General features: G+C 32.8%; 1 protein-coding gene and 1 non-coding gene across 33 annotated transcripts in view; both read left to right on the top strand.

Annotated features, from left to right (window-relative positions):
- Window positions 1–14,310, top strand: part of LOC125658706 (basic salivary proline-rich protein 1-like) — a 64,909-nt gene that overhangs the window by 37,994 nt on the left and 12,605 nt on the right. For 19 of the 32 annotated variants that reach the window (XR_008798537.1, XM_048890081.2, XM_048890075.2 and 16 more), the window contains 6 exons: window positions 7–168; window positions 312–416; window positions 1,395–1,475; window positions 3,118–3,180; window positions 4,301–4,339; window positions 10,266–10,397. Coding sequence is in view for 31 of the 32 variants with exons in the window: in XM_048890081.2 (XP_048746038.2) it covers window positions 7–168; window positions 312–416; window positions 1,395–1,475; window positions 3,118–3,180; window positions 4,301–4,339; window positions 10,266–10,397 (582 nt within the window). In the remaining variant the exon portion in view is untranslated. The remainder of the gene's footprint in view (window positions 1–6; window positions 169–311; window positions 417–1,394; window positions 1,476–3,117; window positions 3,181–4,300; window positions 4,340–10,265; window positions 10,398–14,310) is intronic. The other 13 variants (XM_056149163.1, XM_056149168.1, XM_056149155.1 and 10 more) reach the window with 1 other exon arrangement.
- Window positions 4,942–5,014, top strand: Trnas-uga (transfer RNA serine (anticodon UGA)). The gene has a single exon. It is a non-coding gene; the product is annotated as a tRNA-Ser (tRNA).

Below are 14,310 nucleotides of genomic sequence, written 5' to 3'. Positions count from 1 at the left end.
TTTCAGCCTGATGACCAGGAAGTATATGACGATGGAGAGGCAGGCGACATTTATGACGAGGAAGTGGGTATCGGTCCGGAAGATGTATATGATGATGGGGAGATAGGGCAGGAGGTGTACAATGAGTTGGAGGAGGATATGCCGCCCCCAATTCCAGCTGCCCCAAGGGTAAGCCTATAGTGAAAGAGATCAATCTCATAACTCCCATAAGGAACCCATCAAAATAAAGAGCTGGGCAAATTCGTAGTCCACATAGTTATCATGTGCTTTGATTTATTGCTTTAATGCAAATCACTGAGATTTTTTTCCAGAGAAATCTACCACCCCCACCCCCTCAGACAGGAAGACCACTGCCACCTCCTGTGCAGGACGATGTCTATGAGGTGGAGCCTGAGCCTGATCCAATTCGCCCACAGGTAATTTACGTCTGTTAATTTACAAAAGTTTCCCTGTAAATGTGACGCAACACCTTAGATCTTAGATAATAACAATAGCTTTCGGAAACCACAACCTCCGTCTTCCTGATGTCTGGCGTCATGATTTACGACTGTTCTCATCCGCAGATCACTCTCGGGTCAGGATTTCTTGAAAGAAACTTACAAGTCAAAACTTATACTTAAATCTGAGATTGTACTCAAATTTTGACTGCCTAAACATAACAAAAATCAAACTTAATTAAGTTTGAGATTATTTTGAGAAGTTCAGGCCGTCAGAGCTTGGTTCTTGCCAGTTAACAAGCCTTTGTTTTTTGTTATAAATTGTATAAATTCTAAGCAGTATTTTTTTCATGTACCTTTGATGCCCGCATGTAAAAGCATAATACTCATACATGTAAACACATATACACATGCATATACACACATATAAATGCATTAAACTCACAGTCATGGGAATTTTTAAAAAAAATATTTCATCTGTTATACAAAGTGATGCACATGATCGTATGTGAAAACAAGTGAATTGTAAATTGCTGCATAATACTAGTATTTCATTGGCATGATTTATAACTCTAATTAATGCATCACAATTAAGAACATTATCTAAATTATCCATTCTGTCACTTTTCTGTAAATATTATACAATACACAGCTGACTATATATTGGCATGTTCTTTTAAATATCATTATTGTGGTAGATTATTGTTACCATGATTTCATCACTTGAAATGCTTGTAGTAGACTTTATATCAAAACCATAAACAGCTGACATTATATTTGAAATAAAGCACATCAGATCTGCATGTATACATCAAAGTTTGAATGTCCACTGCAAGGTAGACATTTAAGTTTTGACACGATGTCTTTCAGAACACTGTCCTGGTATCATATTACTGTTAGATTCATATTGTGTTTTGTCTTTGTTTGTATGGTCATGCATGAATGAAACTCTTCCAGACTACCCCTGAGGAATCAGGGGAGAGTATCTACGAAATGGAACCAGTGGTCTCTGACCAACCATCCAAACCACCCCCTCAGGTACAAGGGTAGATATAGTTATAGGACTGCCAGCTTGTTGGTGATGGCCTTCTCACTTTTGCTTTTATTTTTCGTGGGCGGATCCAATATAGGGTTAGAGTGGTGTAATCCAATAAAACTGTTTCATATGTATATTTATATAGTAACTTGTTCAATTTTGATTATGATTTTTTATGTAGTTTTCTGTTTTGAAATATGATTGTGATTTTCTATTTAGTTTTCTTTTTTTTATCATGATTGTGATTTTTTTAGTTTCCTAGTTTTAGAATATGATTTTTTTTTATTTTTGGTTATGATTATGGGTTTTTTAGTTTTCTATTTTTGAAATTTGATTATGATTTTTTTATTTTTGGTTATGATTATGGTTTTTTTTTTAGTTTTCTATTTTTGAAATATGATTATAATTTTTTTAGTTTTCTATTTTTGGTTATGATTATGTGGTGTTTTTTTAGTTTTCTATTTTACCTTTTTATTATGATTATGATTTTTTTAGTTTTCTATTTTCGGTTATGATTATGGTTTTTTTTTCTAGTTTTCTATTTTTGGTTTTAAATTTAACAGTATACCTGTAATGTAGGACACCTACTCAAAGAAAAAAGTTTGGATCCGCCCCTGAAACAAATGTGCTGTATAAATATTCTAGATCTGGCTGTTGATTCCTTCATTTGTCTCACCCACTTGGGTTCTGATGTAGTAGGGATGCCGTTTTTTTGGCATTAAGGTTGACATTTAAAAGTATGAGATCTGAAACATGGAGACAGATGGTTATCTTATACAGTACAATATCGTTTTGCATCTAACAAACGTTAACCAATGTTTTCTTTGCAGTTCTAGCTTTACTTTCTGCTAACATTTTATAAAATAGGGGTTGGGGGGAGGTGTATTAAATCAGTTAGAATTTTTTCACTATGGATTTAATTTTTCAAACACAATGGGTTTTTTTTCTCTTTGTTTTGGAGCATTATTGAATCATCGTTACCGCACCATTGACCTAAATGCAAGCTGAAAGTAGGATTGTAGCACAACAGTGAACAAAATTGTCTTTGATGTGATTCTGTAATCTGTGCAAAGCAGTATTATATTATTTCTAATTCTGTAAATGTTAAGTATATAGCAAAAAATACAAGTATTTAATGTGATAAAAGTTTTCTTGAAAAATTTAGTTCACTTCTGGCCACATACACTTGATAAATGATCTAAACTCCACCAGTTCTATTCATTTTTATAAAAAATAAAAAAAATTAGTGTTCAAAGATTTATATGACTCTTATTCAGTATTCATCACAATTTATAATTAAAACAGACTCATGCAGTCTGAAGGTTTTTGTTCCAACAGAAGAACAGGAAAATTGTGAGAGCTCATTGTCTTAGTTTTATGTTAATTAAGATCTTATTGGTACAATGTATATAATACTGAAATAAAATGAATAAATTAATTTTCCACAACGAGGTAGAGCAATTTAATTTAAAGATGAAATTGGCAAATAGATCCAAGTAATTCCTTGATAGCATCTAGAAAATAATTCTTGATTTTAAAAGAATTAAAAATAAATAGTGAAAATGGATCAAACAAATATTTAGGACTCCGAGGTAAAATATGATGTTTTGTTTACACACTTTAATGACTCTCTCTATTTTCCAGCTTCCAAACAGGCCTGCAGTGGCCCCTCCCCCTCAAGAAACATACGAAATTCAGGATGATGAGGTAAGATGCTTTCATTTAATATGATTATACACTAGTCTAATGGGTTGAGCATAATTCTGTATACATCTGTCTTATTTTTACTGCAGTTAAATTTTTGCAGTGAAAATAATCTAATTATGTATTATATCATTATACTATCATGTAAAATACTCGAATCTGATCGGTCGAGAAGCATTTGAAGAAAACATTGTTACCCTCAGAGAACAGAAAGCACACACTCCAGGGTGATAACTGTATCTAGCATCGGGTAACAGTACTTGACAACGGGTGATATTATAAAAAATTATCACATATATCAAATTTATGCGGATATGGTTCGCCGTAGATTGTTAGACAACGTTGTTTGAGCGTTTGTAATAAACACGAATACTCGCATCGATATACGAAATCTCTCTTAACACCCCCCTCACAAACACTTAGAAATGCTCACTCTCCCAAGCCATATAACCCATGGAAAACATCAACACGGTTTAAAACTATGATTATTTTTAGCTTGTAGTGCAGATTCACTTGAAAATTCTACTACTTTTTCATAATTTTCTACCATAACTTCCCTCTTCTAATCTTTTAAGTCTTGTAGTTGGCAGTTGGATTTAAGGTTCAACTCTGCTAGAATATTATTTAAATGCTGCTCCATAATATCAGCATCGATCAGCATATAGATATAAATATTTTAAAATGTGATCAATTGATTTTCAGACCCCCACCCTCTCTCTCTCTTTCTTACATCATCAAAATGACCACCAAAATCACGTCAAATTTCGGAATAAAACTTTTAATGTTTAGGAAACTCCAGTCTGATCTTTTCCTGCATGATAAATTGAAATTTCACTTAATGGGGTATCCATGCCCAACGCTTGAATTTTTGATGTTGTACAATATCAATGAAATTTCTTATGATGTGGGTAGTTGAAGATAAGGTATAAATCTATGAACTCATCATTTTCAAATGGCTGCCAAAAACATGTCCAGTTTCTGAATAAATCTTTAAGGTATTGGGGAACCCCTGTTCAGGGACTCAATCATTACAGTGATATCAGGATGAATATATATATGTGTGTGTGTTGTGTTCCCAATTCAGTGACAAGAAATATTAACCAATGCAATTTTTTTTTTGCAGCAAGAAAACTACGACGAATTTGATGTTGCAGATCAACAGGTTCTTTTCATGAATCATTTTGATTAATTAAGTGATCAAATTTAGTTTTAAAAATTCTGATATAATTTTAAATTATGATAATCTAGTGAATAAGTTTGAATGATGATTGGTGATAAAATGTTTCATCTAAGTTATCGATAAATTGAATGATTGAGGAAGATGGATAATATATCATTTATTATATGATTGAAAAATTCAGAGATTTTTGGAGGTGAATATATATATCGTTCCTTTAGATTTCTCCAACATTGCACCAAAATTAAATTGGGAATTTCCATTTCATATGATTGATTATATTATTTTTTGGTTGTTATTATACAGCGAATTACTAAAGACCATCACTATTTTCTTTCAATAGACTTTACAATTTGGTCAGCCAAGTATCACATTTGGTCTGAATTTAGGTCACAAATTTTATACTCAGGTGTGACAATGAATCAACAACTTTTTTCTCATAGATAAAATAACTTAACACTCCAGTTTTACTGATCAGGAAAAGAATTTCTCTCATTGTATATGTCAATAATTTCTTTGTTTCTACAGAAATTTCTTATTCATTTCTACAATACATGTGTAGCGGTCAGCCGGGTTCGATCGCCGGTGGCCAGATAGCTCAGTTGGTAGAGCACCTGACTTGAGATTCAGGGGGCCTGGGTTCGAATCCCGGTTTGGTCCATTGCATTTTCTCCCTTTCCTGTTACATTTGGTACCGTGACCAGCCCCTGGAACTGACAGGTGAAAATGCCTGCCAGGGGATAAAGATCCTGGGTTGATGTCTTCAGGTGTGAAGACATTTAAGGAGGGAGGAATGTAGCGGTCAGCCGGGTTCGATTGCTGGTGGCCAGATAGCTTAGTTGGTAGAGCACCTGACTAGAGATTCAGGGGGCCCGGGTTCGAATCCCGGTCTGGTCCGTTGCATTTTCTCCCTTCCTGTTACACATGTGTCTCCCCATCTTATTTTTTCATGGATAAGTATTGTAAAATTCCCAAATACACTGCAAGGTAGATGTGGACTAACCAACCTTAAAAACTATAATTAGAATAACTTAACACAGAAGACTGAACCTGAATGGTTTATCTAGAATAACAAGAATTCTATTGGTCAGAAACAGTAACAATAGAACAGTATTCTGGAAGTTTTCTTTGTGTTATTTGAATTGACTGACCTCAAAAATGGATTGACAAACAGATGAATGGTAAATGTGGACAATTTGTATGATGTCTACTGAAAATTTTGTTGAGAGAAATTGATGAAAGTTTAGTAAAGTTCAATTTAATAAATAATTAAAGAAAATGTATGAGAGAGAGAGAGTACACCTACAAATATTTTAATTATATCAAAAGTATTTTTGAGAGAAAAATATAATCAGATTGAAATTTTTTTTAGGGAAACAGCTGCAAGACACTGAAATCAACTTAGATTTACCTGTAAAAGCAATCTATATGGTTGAGTAACTTTGTTACCTAAATTCAGACCAAATGTGTTACTTGTAATGGCTCACCAAATTGTAAAGTCTATTGATCAATCCAACAGACAATTGAAAACTCTACAGGTCTTTTGTAATACATTGTGAAATTAAAAAAATCTCAAATTTATCTATACCTGCATGCTTTTGACTAAGTCTTGCACTATAATTGTAAAGAAAAAGTTACTTCTATCATGAACTGGAGTAACAATTATCGTTGAATTTCCTAAAGATGACCGATCAGGTATAATTTTGTAAGTTCTAGTAGCCAGTTTCTATATTTTAAATTATTTTGTCACATGATAATCAAAATTCCCATCTCTAGTCTTGCATGGTACATGTACAGTCAAACCTGTATTAAGAGACCTTCCAACGGAGAATGGAAAAAAGGTCACATATGACAGGTGGTCTCTTAATACAGGTTGCCTATTTTCCGCAGTTAATGGATAAAATATCGTAGATAATTTGTACAATGGAGAAAATGACTACATGCATTTGGAATTTATCATTAAGAATATCAAGTACGGTTTTAATAGTTGTAAAATAAAATTAATAATACACTGTAGTTAAAAATCTAGAATATGATGTGCTGTATCATAATTTTTATTCATCAAAAATTACATTTAATCTATTTAAGAATGATAAACTTTGCATGCATTTCATATTACACATTTACATGAGATTTAAAAATTATTTATGAACTGCATGTAAATTTTCTAAAACTTATAAACACTTTGTTGTAAAGGGTATTTATGTATAGCCTACTTGTACAGTGTAACTGAAAAATGCAATGCTTGTGGTAAGAAAGCAAATGGTGAAGTGTTACGTCTCCTTTTGTACAATACATGCTGGAAAAATGTTCCGGTCATTATTCTGGAAACCTCAAGTATCTCATGCAGGAAAAACTGCCAATACTCCGTTTAAAATTTCAGTCCTAAGCACAATATTTACCTGATTTATATCACAATGGAGCAAATTTTTACTCTGTTGAACATAATGGTATAACAAGTGGTAGATTTTCATTTCCGATCTAGCCTACCCGGCACTTCTTAAAGTTTGTCGAAATTCACACCTTCATATACACCGGCCTTGATTTCCTGATCCTTGATTTTGTTAAATAAACATCAACTCGGGTTTTATTAATTAACCACACACGACACTGCATGTTGACAGCTTAGGTATAATAATTTATTCAGAGGGCCAACTAAACAAGATCATCGCCAAACTGTGCGTACCAAAACGAAAGTGTTAGGGGCGATAATTCCCAGAATAGTCGTGCATTTGAAAACGAAAGTGTTAGGGGCGATAATTCCCAGAAGAGTCGACTCAACCGAAATCGAAAGTAGTAATCACGTTGTAATCGAAAAATGTACAGTCGTTAAATAGAGGTAAAATTTCGTGAAAATACGCGAAAAGGTTGTAAAAATCATGGTCGTTGGTCGCGTCAGACAGGTGGTCATTTAATACAGGTACAATATATAGAGTAACGTCTTGGGGGGAACTTTTTATGGTCACATACGACAGTGAGTCGCTTAATACAGTGGGTCGCTATGGCAGTTTTGACTGTATCTATATTTTTCCTAAACATTAACAACCAACCACTATAGGTATCGTTTTATACACTCTAGAATCAAAATTTGATGTTTTAAATTATTCAATCATATGATGAAACAAGGTTCGAATCCCAGCCACGACAGACCTAAGTCGATAAAAAACAAGTAGTGACAGTTCCATCGCCAAACGCTCGGCATCAGGTGTGAATGTCACGGGTCCTCGGAGATGACCTTAAAAACGGATGTCCCGTGTCACAGTAGGTGTGGCACACTAAAGAACCCTCACTGCTCAATGGCCGAAAGCGCGGAGCATAGGCCTAAATTTGAAGCCCTTCACTGGTCTTAGTGACGTCTCCATATGAGTGAAAAATTCTCGAGCGAGACGTTAAGCAAGATACAATCAATCAATCAATATTCTATCAAACTTCCTTATCATGGAAAGATAACAACGTTTTTGCAAAGTGATGTGAATGATAATATTGCCAGTAACCACAGATAAAAAAAATAGCCAAACGCAGAGTCCCTGAAATCCAACGTCGGTCCTGAAATTGAAGTAGAGGTTGAGAGAATTCGAAAAGTGAAAGAATTTCAACAAAAATGGCTTACACTTTATTTTTGACTAAGATTTTAGTAGAATGGAGATATAAATTTATTTATTGCAGCTTTTGCACAGAACAATTAAAAATGGCATGAATAAAGTAGCTAGGAATATAATCTTTAACCAGACACGTAAACTTGGCGGATCATATAACATTTTTTCAGTCAATAAGATGCTTTGTTGAATTATTCAATCATATGATAAAACAATTATAAACATTTCCTCAGTCAATATGATGCTTTGTTGAATTATTCAATCATATGATAAAACAATTATAAACATTTCCTCAGTCAATATGATACTTTGTAATAGCTACATAGATGCACAGTATTCACAAAGCATTCAGTGATTATTGTACATATCATTCAGTGATTATTGTACGTCTCATTCAGTGATTATTGTACGTCTCATTCAGTGATTATTGTATGATCATTGTACGTCTCATTCAGTGATCATTGTACATCTCATTCAGTGATCATTGTATGTCTCATTCAGTGATCATTGTACGTCTCATTCAGTGATTATTGTACATCTCATTCAGTGATTATTGTACGTCTCATTCAGTGATTATTGTACGTCTCATTCAGTGATCATTGTACATCTCATTCAGTGATTATTGTATGATCATTGTACGTCTCATTCAGTGATTGTTGTACATTTCATTCAGTGATTATTTTACGTCTCATTCAGTGATTATTGTATGATTATTGTACGTCTCATTCAGTGATTATTGTACATCTCATTCAGTGATTATTGTATGATTATTGTACATCTCATTCAGTGATTATTGTACATCTCATTCAGTGATTATTGTACGTCTCATTCAGTGATTATTGTACATCTCATTCAGTGATTATTGTATGATTATTGTACGTCTCATTCAGTGATTATTGTACATCTCATTCAGTGATTATTGTACATCTCATTCAGTGATTATTGTATGATTATTGTACGTCTCATTCAGTGATTATTGTACATCTCATTCAGTGATTATTGTATGTCTCATTCAGTGATTATTGTACATCTCATTCAGTGATTATTGTATGATTATTGTACGTCTCATTCAGTGATTATTGTACATCTCATTCAGTGATTATTGTATGATTATTGTACATCTCATTCAGTGATTATTGTACATCTCATTCAATGATTATTGTACATCTCATTCAGTGATTATTGTACGTCTCATTCAGTGATTATTGTATTTTTATTGTACGTCTCATTCAGTGATTATTGTATGATTATTGTACGTCTCATTCAGTGATTATTGTATGATTATTGTACATCTCATTCAGTGATTATTGTACATCTCATTCAGCGATTATTGTACATCTCATTCAGTGATCATTGTACGTCTCATTCAGTGATTATTGTATGATTATTGTACATCTCATTCAGTGATCATTGTACGTCTCATTCAGTGATTATTGTATGATCATTGTACGTCTCATTCAGTGATTATTGTACGTCTCATTCAGTGATTATTGTATGATTATTGTACGTCTCATTCAGTGATTATTGTATGATTATTGTACATCTCATTCAGTGATTATTGTACATCTCATTCAGTGATTATTGTATGCCTCATTCAGTGATTATTGTATGATTACTGTACGTCTCATTCAGTGATTATTGTATGATTATTGTACATCTCATTCAGTGATTATTGTACATCTCATTCAGTGATTGTTGTACATCTCATTCAGTGATTATTGTATGATTATTGTACGTCTCATTCAGTGATTATTGTATGATTATTGTACATCTCATTCAGTGATTATTGTACATCTCATTCAGTGATTATTGTACGTCTCATTCAGTGATCATTGTATGATTATTGTACATCTCATTCAGTGATTATTGTATGTCTCATTCAGTGATTATTGTATGATTACTGTACGTCTCATTCAGTGATTATTGTATGATTATTGTACGTCTCATTCAGTGATTATTGTATGATTATTGTACGTCTCATTCAGTGATTATTGTATGATTATTGTATATCTCATTCAGTGATTATTGTACGTCTCATTCAGTGATTATTGTATGATTACTGTACGTCTCATTCAGTGATTATTGTACGTCTCATTCAGTGATTATTGTACATCTCGTGTAACTGAACCATTATATCGACTCAGACATGTTCAATAATTTGTATAATATTTTCAGTTTTTATCAAAGATTGTGAATATTGTTATGCATCAGGCATTGGTGTTTTCTCGATATTTTTCAGTCGTACGTCAGAACTATAAGAATATTTATAGATGGAGAACATTTTAATAACTGTTAAATTATTTTTTTTTTTTCAGGAAACTTACGATGAATTTGAACAAGGTTCCGGGGAGGTTTATGAGGATTTGGATGAGAACGAAACTCCCAAGCCTCCCGGGAGATCTGTTCCCCCACCTCCTCCAGTGCCAGCAATGTTGTCTCACAAACCAGTAAATATCATCATCTATATAACATTATATGTAATATTATACAATATATACCACCAGCAATCTCATCTCAGAAACAGTAAATATCATCATCTATGTAACGTTACATTATATGTAATATTATATAATATATACCACCAACACCAGCAATCTCATCTCAGAAACCGTAAATATCATCTATATAACATACATTATTTATAATATTATATAATACATACCACCAACACCAGCAATCTCATCTCAGAAGCAGTAAATATTATACACCAATTTACTGGCTATGAGGACAATATCAAGTTTATTGTCCCACAAGACAGCAACTATTTCCCGAGGCACAGCCGTCGAGGGGGGACAATAAACTTGCTATTGTCCAAATAGTCTGTAAATAGGTGTTTTATTATACCGAAGTAGACTTTACTTGTGTCAGACATACCAAAGTGAAGTAAACTAACATTCGACATTAGCCTAGATGGAATATTAATCGAGGTGATCCAAGTCAAGTAAACTATAATTAGAGTTATCAGACTTTGACGTCACAGAAAAGAAAACGCAGGAAAATATAGCATCCGGTAAATAATTTCGAGACTATTTCCCCCTAGCGTGAGATAGTTCAGAAACTATTTCACTGCTAGCGTTATCCAGAAGAAATATAAAATTTATTCGCCTAACAGTTATATAGCAAAAACATTCTGAGGTATAATAACATCATCTATATAACATTATGTGTAATATTTAAATAATAAAATGCTTTATTTGTTGTTTTATCAGGAGATGAAGGTAGCTATAATTACACTGCAGAAAAAATTCATAACCCACATAAGCTGGTTATGTCTTTTTTTTCTGCAATGATTGCTACCTTCATCACCCGATGAAACAACAAAGAAAGACATTTTATTGTTTATTTTTTATATATTGTTTTAAGATATAAACTATATTTAAGTACTAAAATATCATATGGTTGACCCATTCTGTATGTTAAACATAACAGCCAATGCACCCTTTGACCTTGATGACGCTCCATATTTGGTAATGATTACACAGACAGGTGGTACAGAAAAATGGGATCTAACTTTGCAACAAACAAGCATTCATTGTCACAGATGAAAGCAATATCAATAGAAATATAAGAGAAAAGATTCGGTGAATGTAAATATTATATAAAATATAGCACCAGCTATCTTATCTCAGAAACCAGCTAATCTACAATTATATAACGTGTAATATTAGATAATATATTTAATTAGCTTAATTGCCTTATAAATCGGTAAACATTATAATAATTATATATATAGTTTAACATCATTATCTTGCACATGGTGATCGAGGCCGAGAAAAATCTAAACATTTTCAGCAGAGTTCTTGAAAAGTGTCGGTTTCATCAGCAAAAATAACGAAATGTCTAATATGAATTGTTTGTTTATCAGTCCAATTGTCTGACCAAAAAACGTAGCAGTTAAATTAGTTCTGGAACTGGAAAATCGATTTCTGCTCCGCAATGATTTTGACAAATACAATAATAGTAAAACAAATATGGCGACCTCATAGCTGATAAAGTAAAATATACTGGTGAAAGTCTAAGTGATAACGAAACATGCAACCCAACCATGGACCACGCATGTTTTGATATAACACTGGTCAAAACTACGAATATGCCTGAAATATCATTGAAAGAGGCATGGCATGCATCATTTCTTGCAATGGCAATGCCAGACCAATTCTATAAAAATATTTTACAATTATATCATTTAGTTTTATCATTAGCTCTTCTGAGCCGAAGGCTCAAAGAGCTATATAATCATGGCCATATGTGCGGTGTGCGTCAACTTTTTGGGAAAAGGGCTATATCTCAAGAACCCCTTGACCAATTTTTGTAAAATTTGTCACAGGGTATCCTTGGCCCAAGGGCTTTGCTTTGTACTAAAACTAGGGTTGTGACCCTTTAACAAGGGGAGATAATTAGGAAAATGCAAACAAAAGTAGTGGTTGCTAAAAAAAAAATCTTCTCAAGAACCACTGGGCAAATTATCACCAAACTCATGCATAAGGATGAGGATAGGTTGTAGATAAAAAATTGTTCAAGACATCATCCTGGGGCAAAGGGTGTGGTCTCAAGGTCACTTCAAAGTTGACCTTAAATTTTGTTTTGTTAAAACTTTGATATTTTGCTTAGTATAAGGACTAGAATCATCAAATTTTGTCAGTTGATGCATCTTAGGACATAATATCATGTTGTCTCAAAAGTAGGTCATGGTGACCTACTTTTTGAATTTCGCAGGTAATTATTATTAAATGGATTTTGATGCATATCTTGGACACTTTTGAGCCTATGATCATCAAAAGTTTTCAGTTGATGGATCATGGGACTTTGAAGTGCGTCATGTGAAAATTATGTCACCATTACCTACTTTCTGGCTAATCATTAATGAATACATTTTAGGTTGTTATTTCAGATACCGAGAGGTATAGAATCATCAAACCTTGTAAGTTGATGCGTCTAGAGGCCTCAAAAAATATTTATTAAAAAAAGTAGGTCACAGTGACCTACTTTTTGAATTTTGCAGACATTCAAATTTCACATTTTCAATTTTAGATGCATATTTTGGACACTATGAAAGCTAGGATCATCAAACTTTGTCAGTTGATGCATCTTGAGTCTTCATAGTTTGTTGACCAAAAAGTAGGTCACTGTGACCTACTTTTGGAATTTGACGGCTATATTTTAATATTTCAGATACTATTTGACTTACAATTATCAAACTTTGTCAGTTGATGCATGTTGAGTCTTCAGAGTGTGTTGACTAAAACGTAGGTCACCATGATCTATTTTTGGATTTTGACGGCTATATTTGAATATTTCAGATACTATTTGACTTACAATCATCAAACTTTGTCAGTTGATGGGTCTTGAGTCTTCAAAGTGTCGACCAAAAAGTAGGTCACTGTAACCTACTTTTGGAATTTGACGTTTATATCTGAATATTTCAGATACTATTTGACTTCAATTATCAAACTTTGTCAGTTGATGCATCTTGAGTCTTTGGAGTGTGTCGACCAAAAAGTAGGTCAGTGTGGCCTTTTGGAATTTGATGGTTACATGTATATTTGAATACTATTTACCTTGAAAAAATTCATGTAGAAAAGAAATATGTACGTAGGTTAAGTAACTTCGTTTTGTAATTATTTTCATTGCCTAATCTAATAGTGTACTGTATGATATCCTCTTCATATACTATCATGTGATAGGTCTTTAAAACCTTGTTAATTGATGAATCTTGGTTAGTGAGAATTTTTGCCTGTTCTACAATGTATCAGAAGAGCGATTCTAGGCCCATGAGCCTCTTGTTTAGTATTACTGTAACAATTATTAAAAGAAATTGTCAATATACCCTAAAATAGGTGTTCTATCAGACATTTTTCTAGGATGATACCCCTTGGACATAAAACAACATTTTCACTTGTTTGTGAAAAAATGGTTCCAATCTTAAAACTGTAGATGTATTTAATTTCTGATTTTCTCTCTGTACATAAATTATTCCAAAAACACTCACCATTGTTCATTAATTTATCGTACAGAATAATCCTTGAAAGGTAATAGTGTGTTAGAAATGAAGAAAAAGTACATTAGTTTTGAGATATTTAAATCATGAATAAATGAATTATTGAGACTTCATTAATATTTTATTAATGTAATAGATAAATTATAATTCATAATATTAATAAATGGAGTTAAACCGTACATTCAACAAATCAATGTGCATACACGTAAGTACTCATATTTGACGTCGGTATAGGAAAAAATCTTCTAGGATTTACTTGAAAAGGTCAAACAAATTGCAGTCATTTTCAAAGAAAAATTCAATGGAATTGAATTTAACTAAATTTCTATTCATTGTTTAAGTTTATATAATGAGTTATTTAA

The sequence above is a fragment of the Ostrea edulis genome, chromosome 9 (assembly GCF_947568905.1).
Source record: "Ostrea edulis chromosome 9, xbOstEdul1.1, whole genome shotgun sequence".
In the NCBI taxonomy this organism is placed as follows: Eukaryota; Metazoa; Mollusca; class Bivalvia; order Ostreida; family Ostreidae; genus Ostrea; species Ostrea edulis.
The sequence above is the reverse complement of the archived record's forward strand: the minus strand, read 5'-3'. Positions and strand labels throughout refer to the sequence as shown.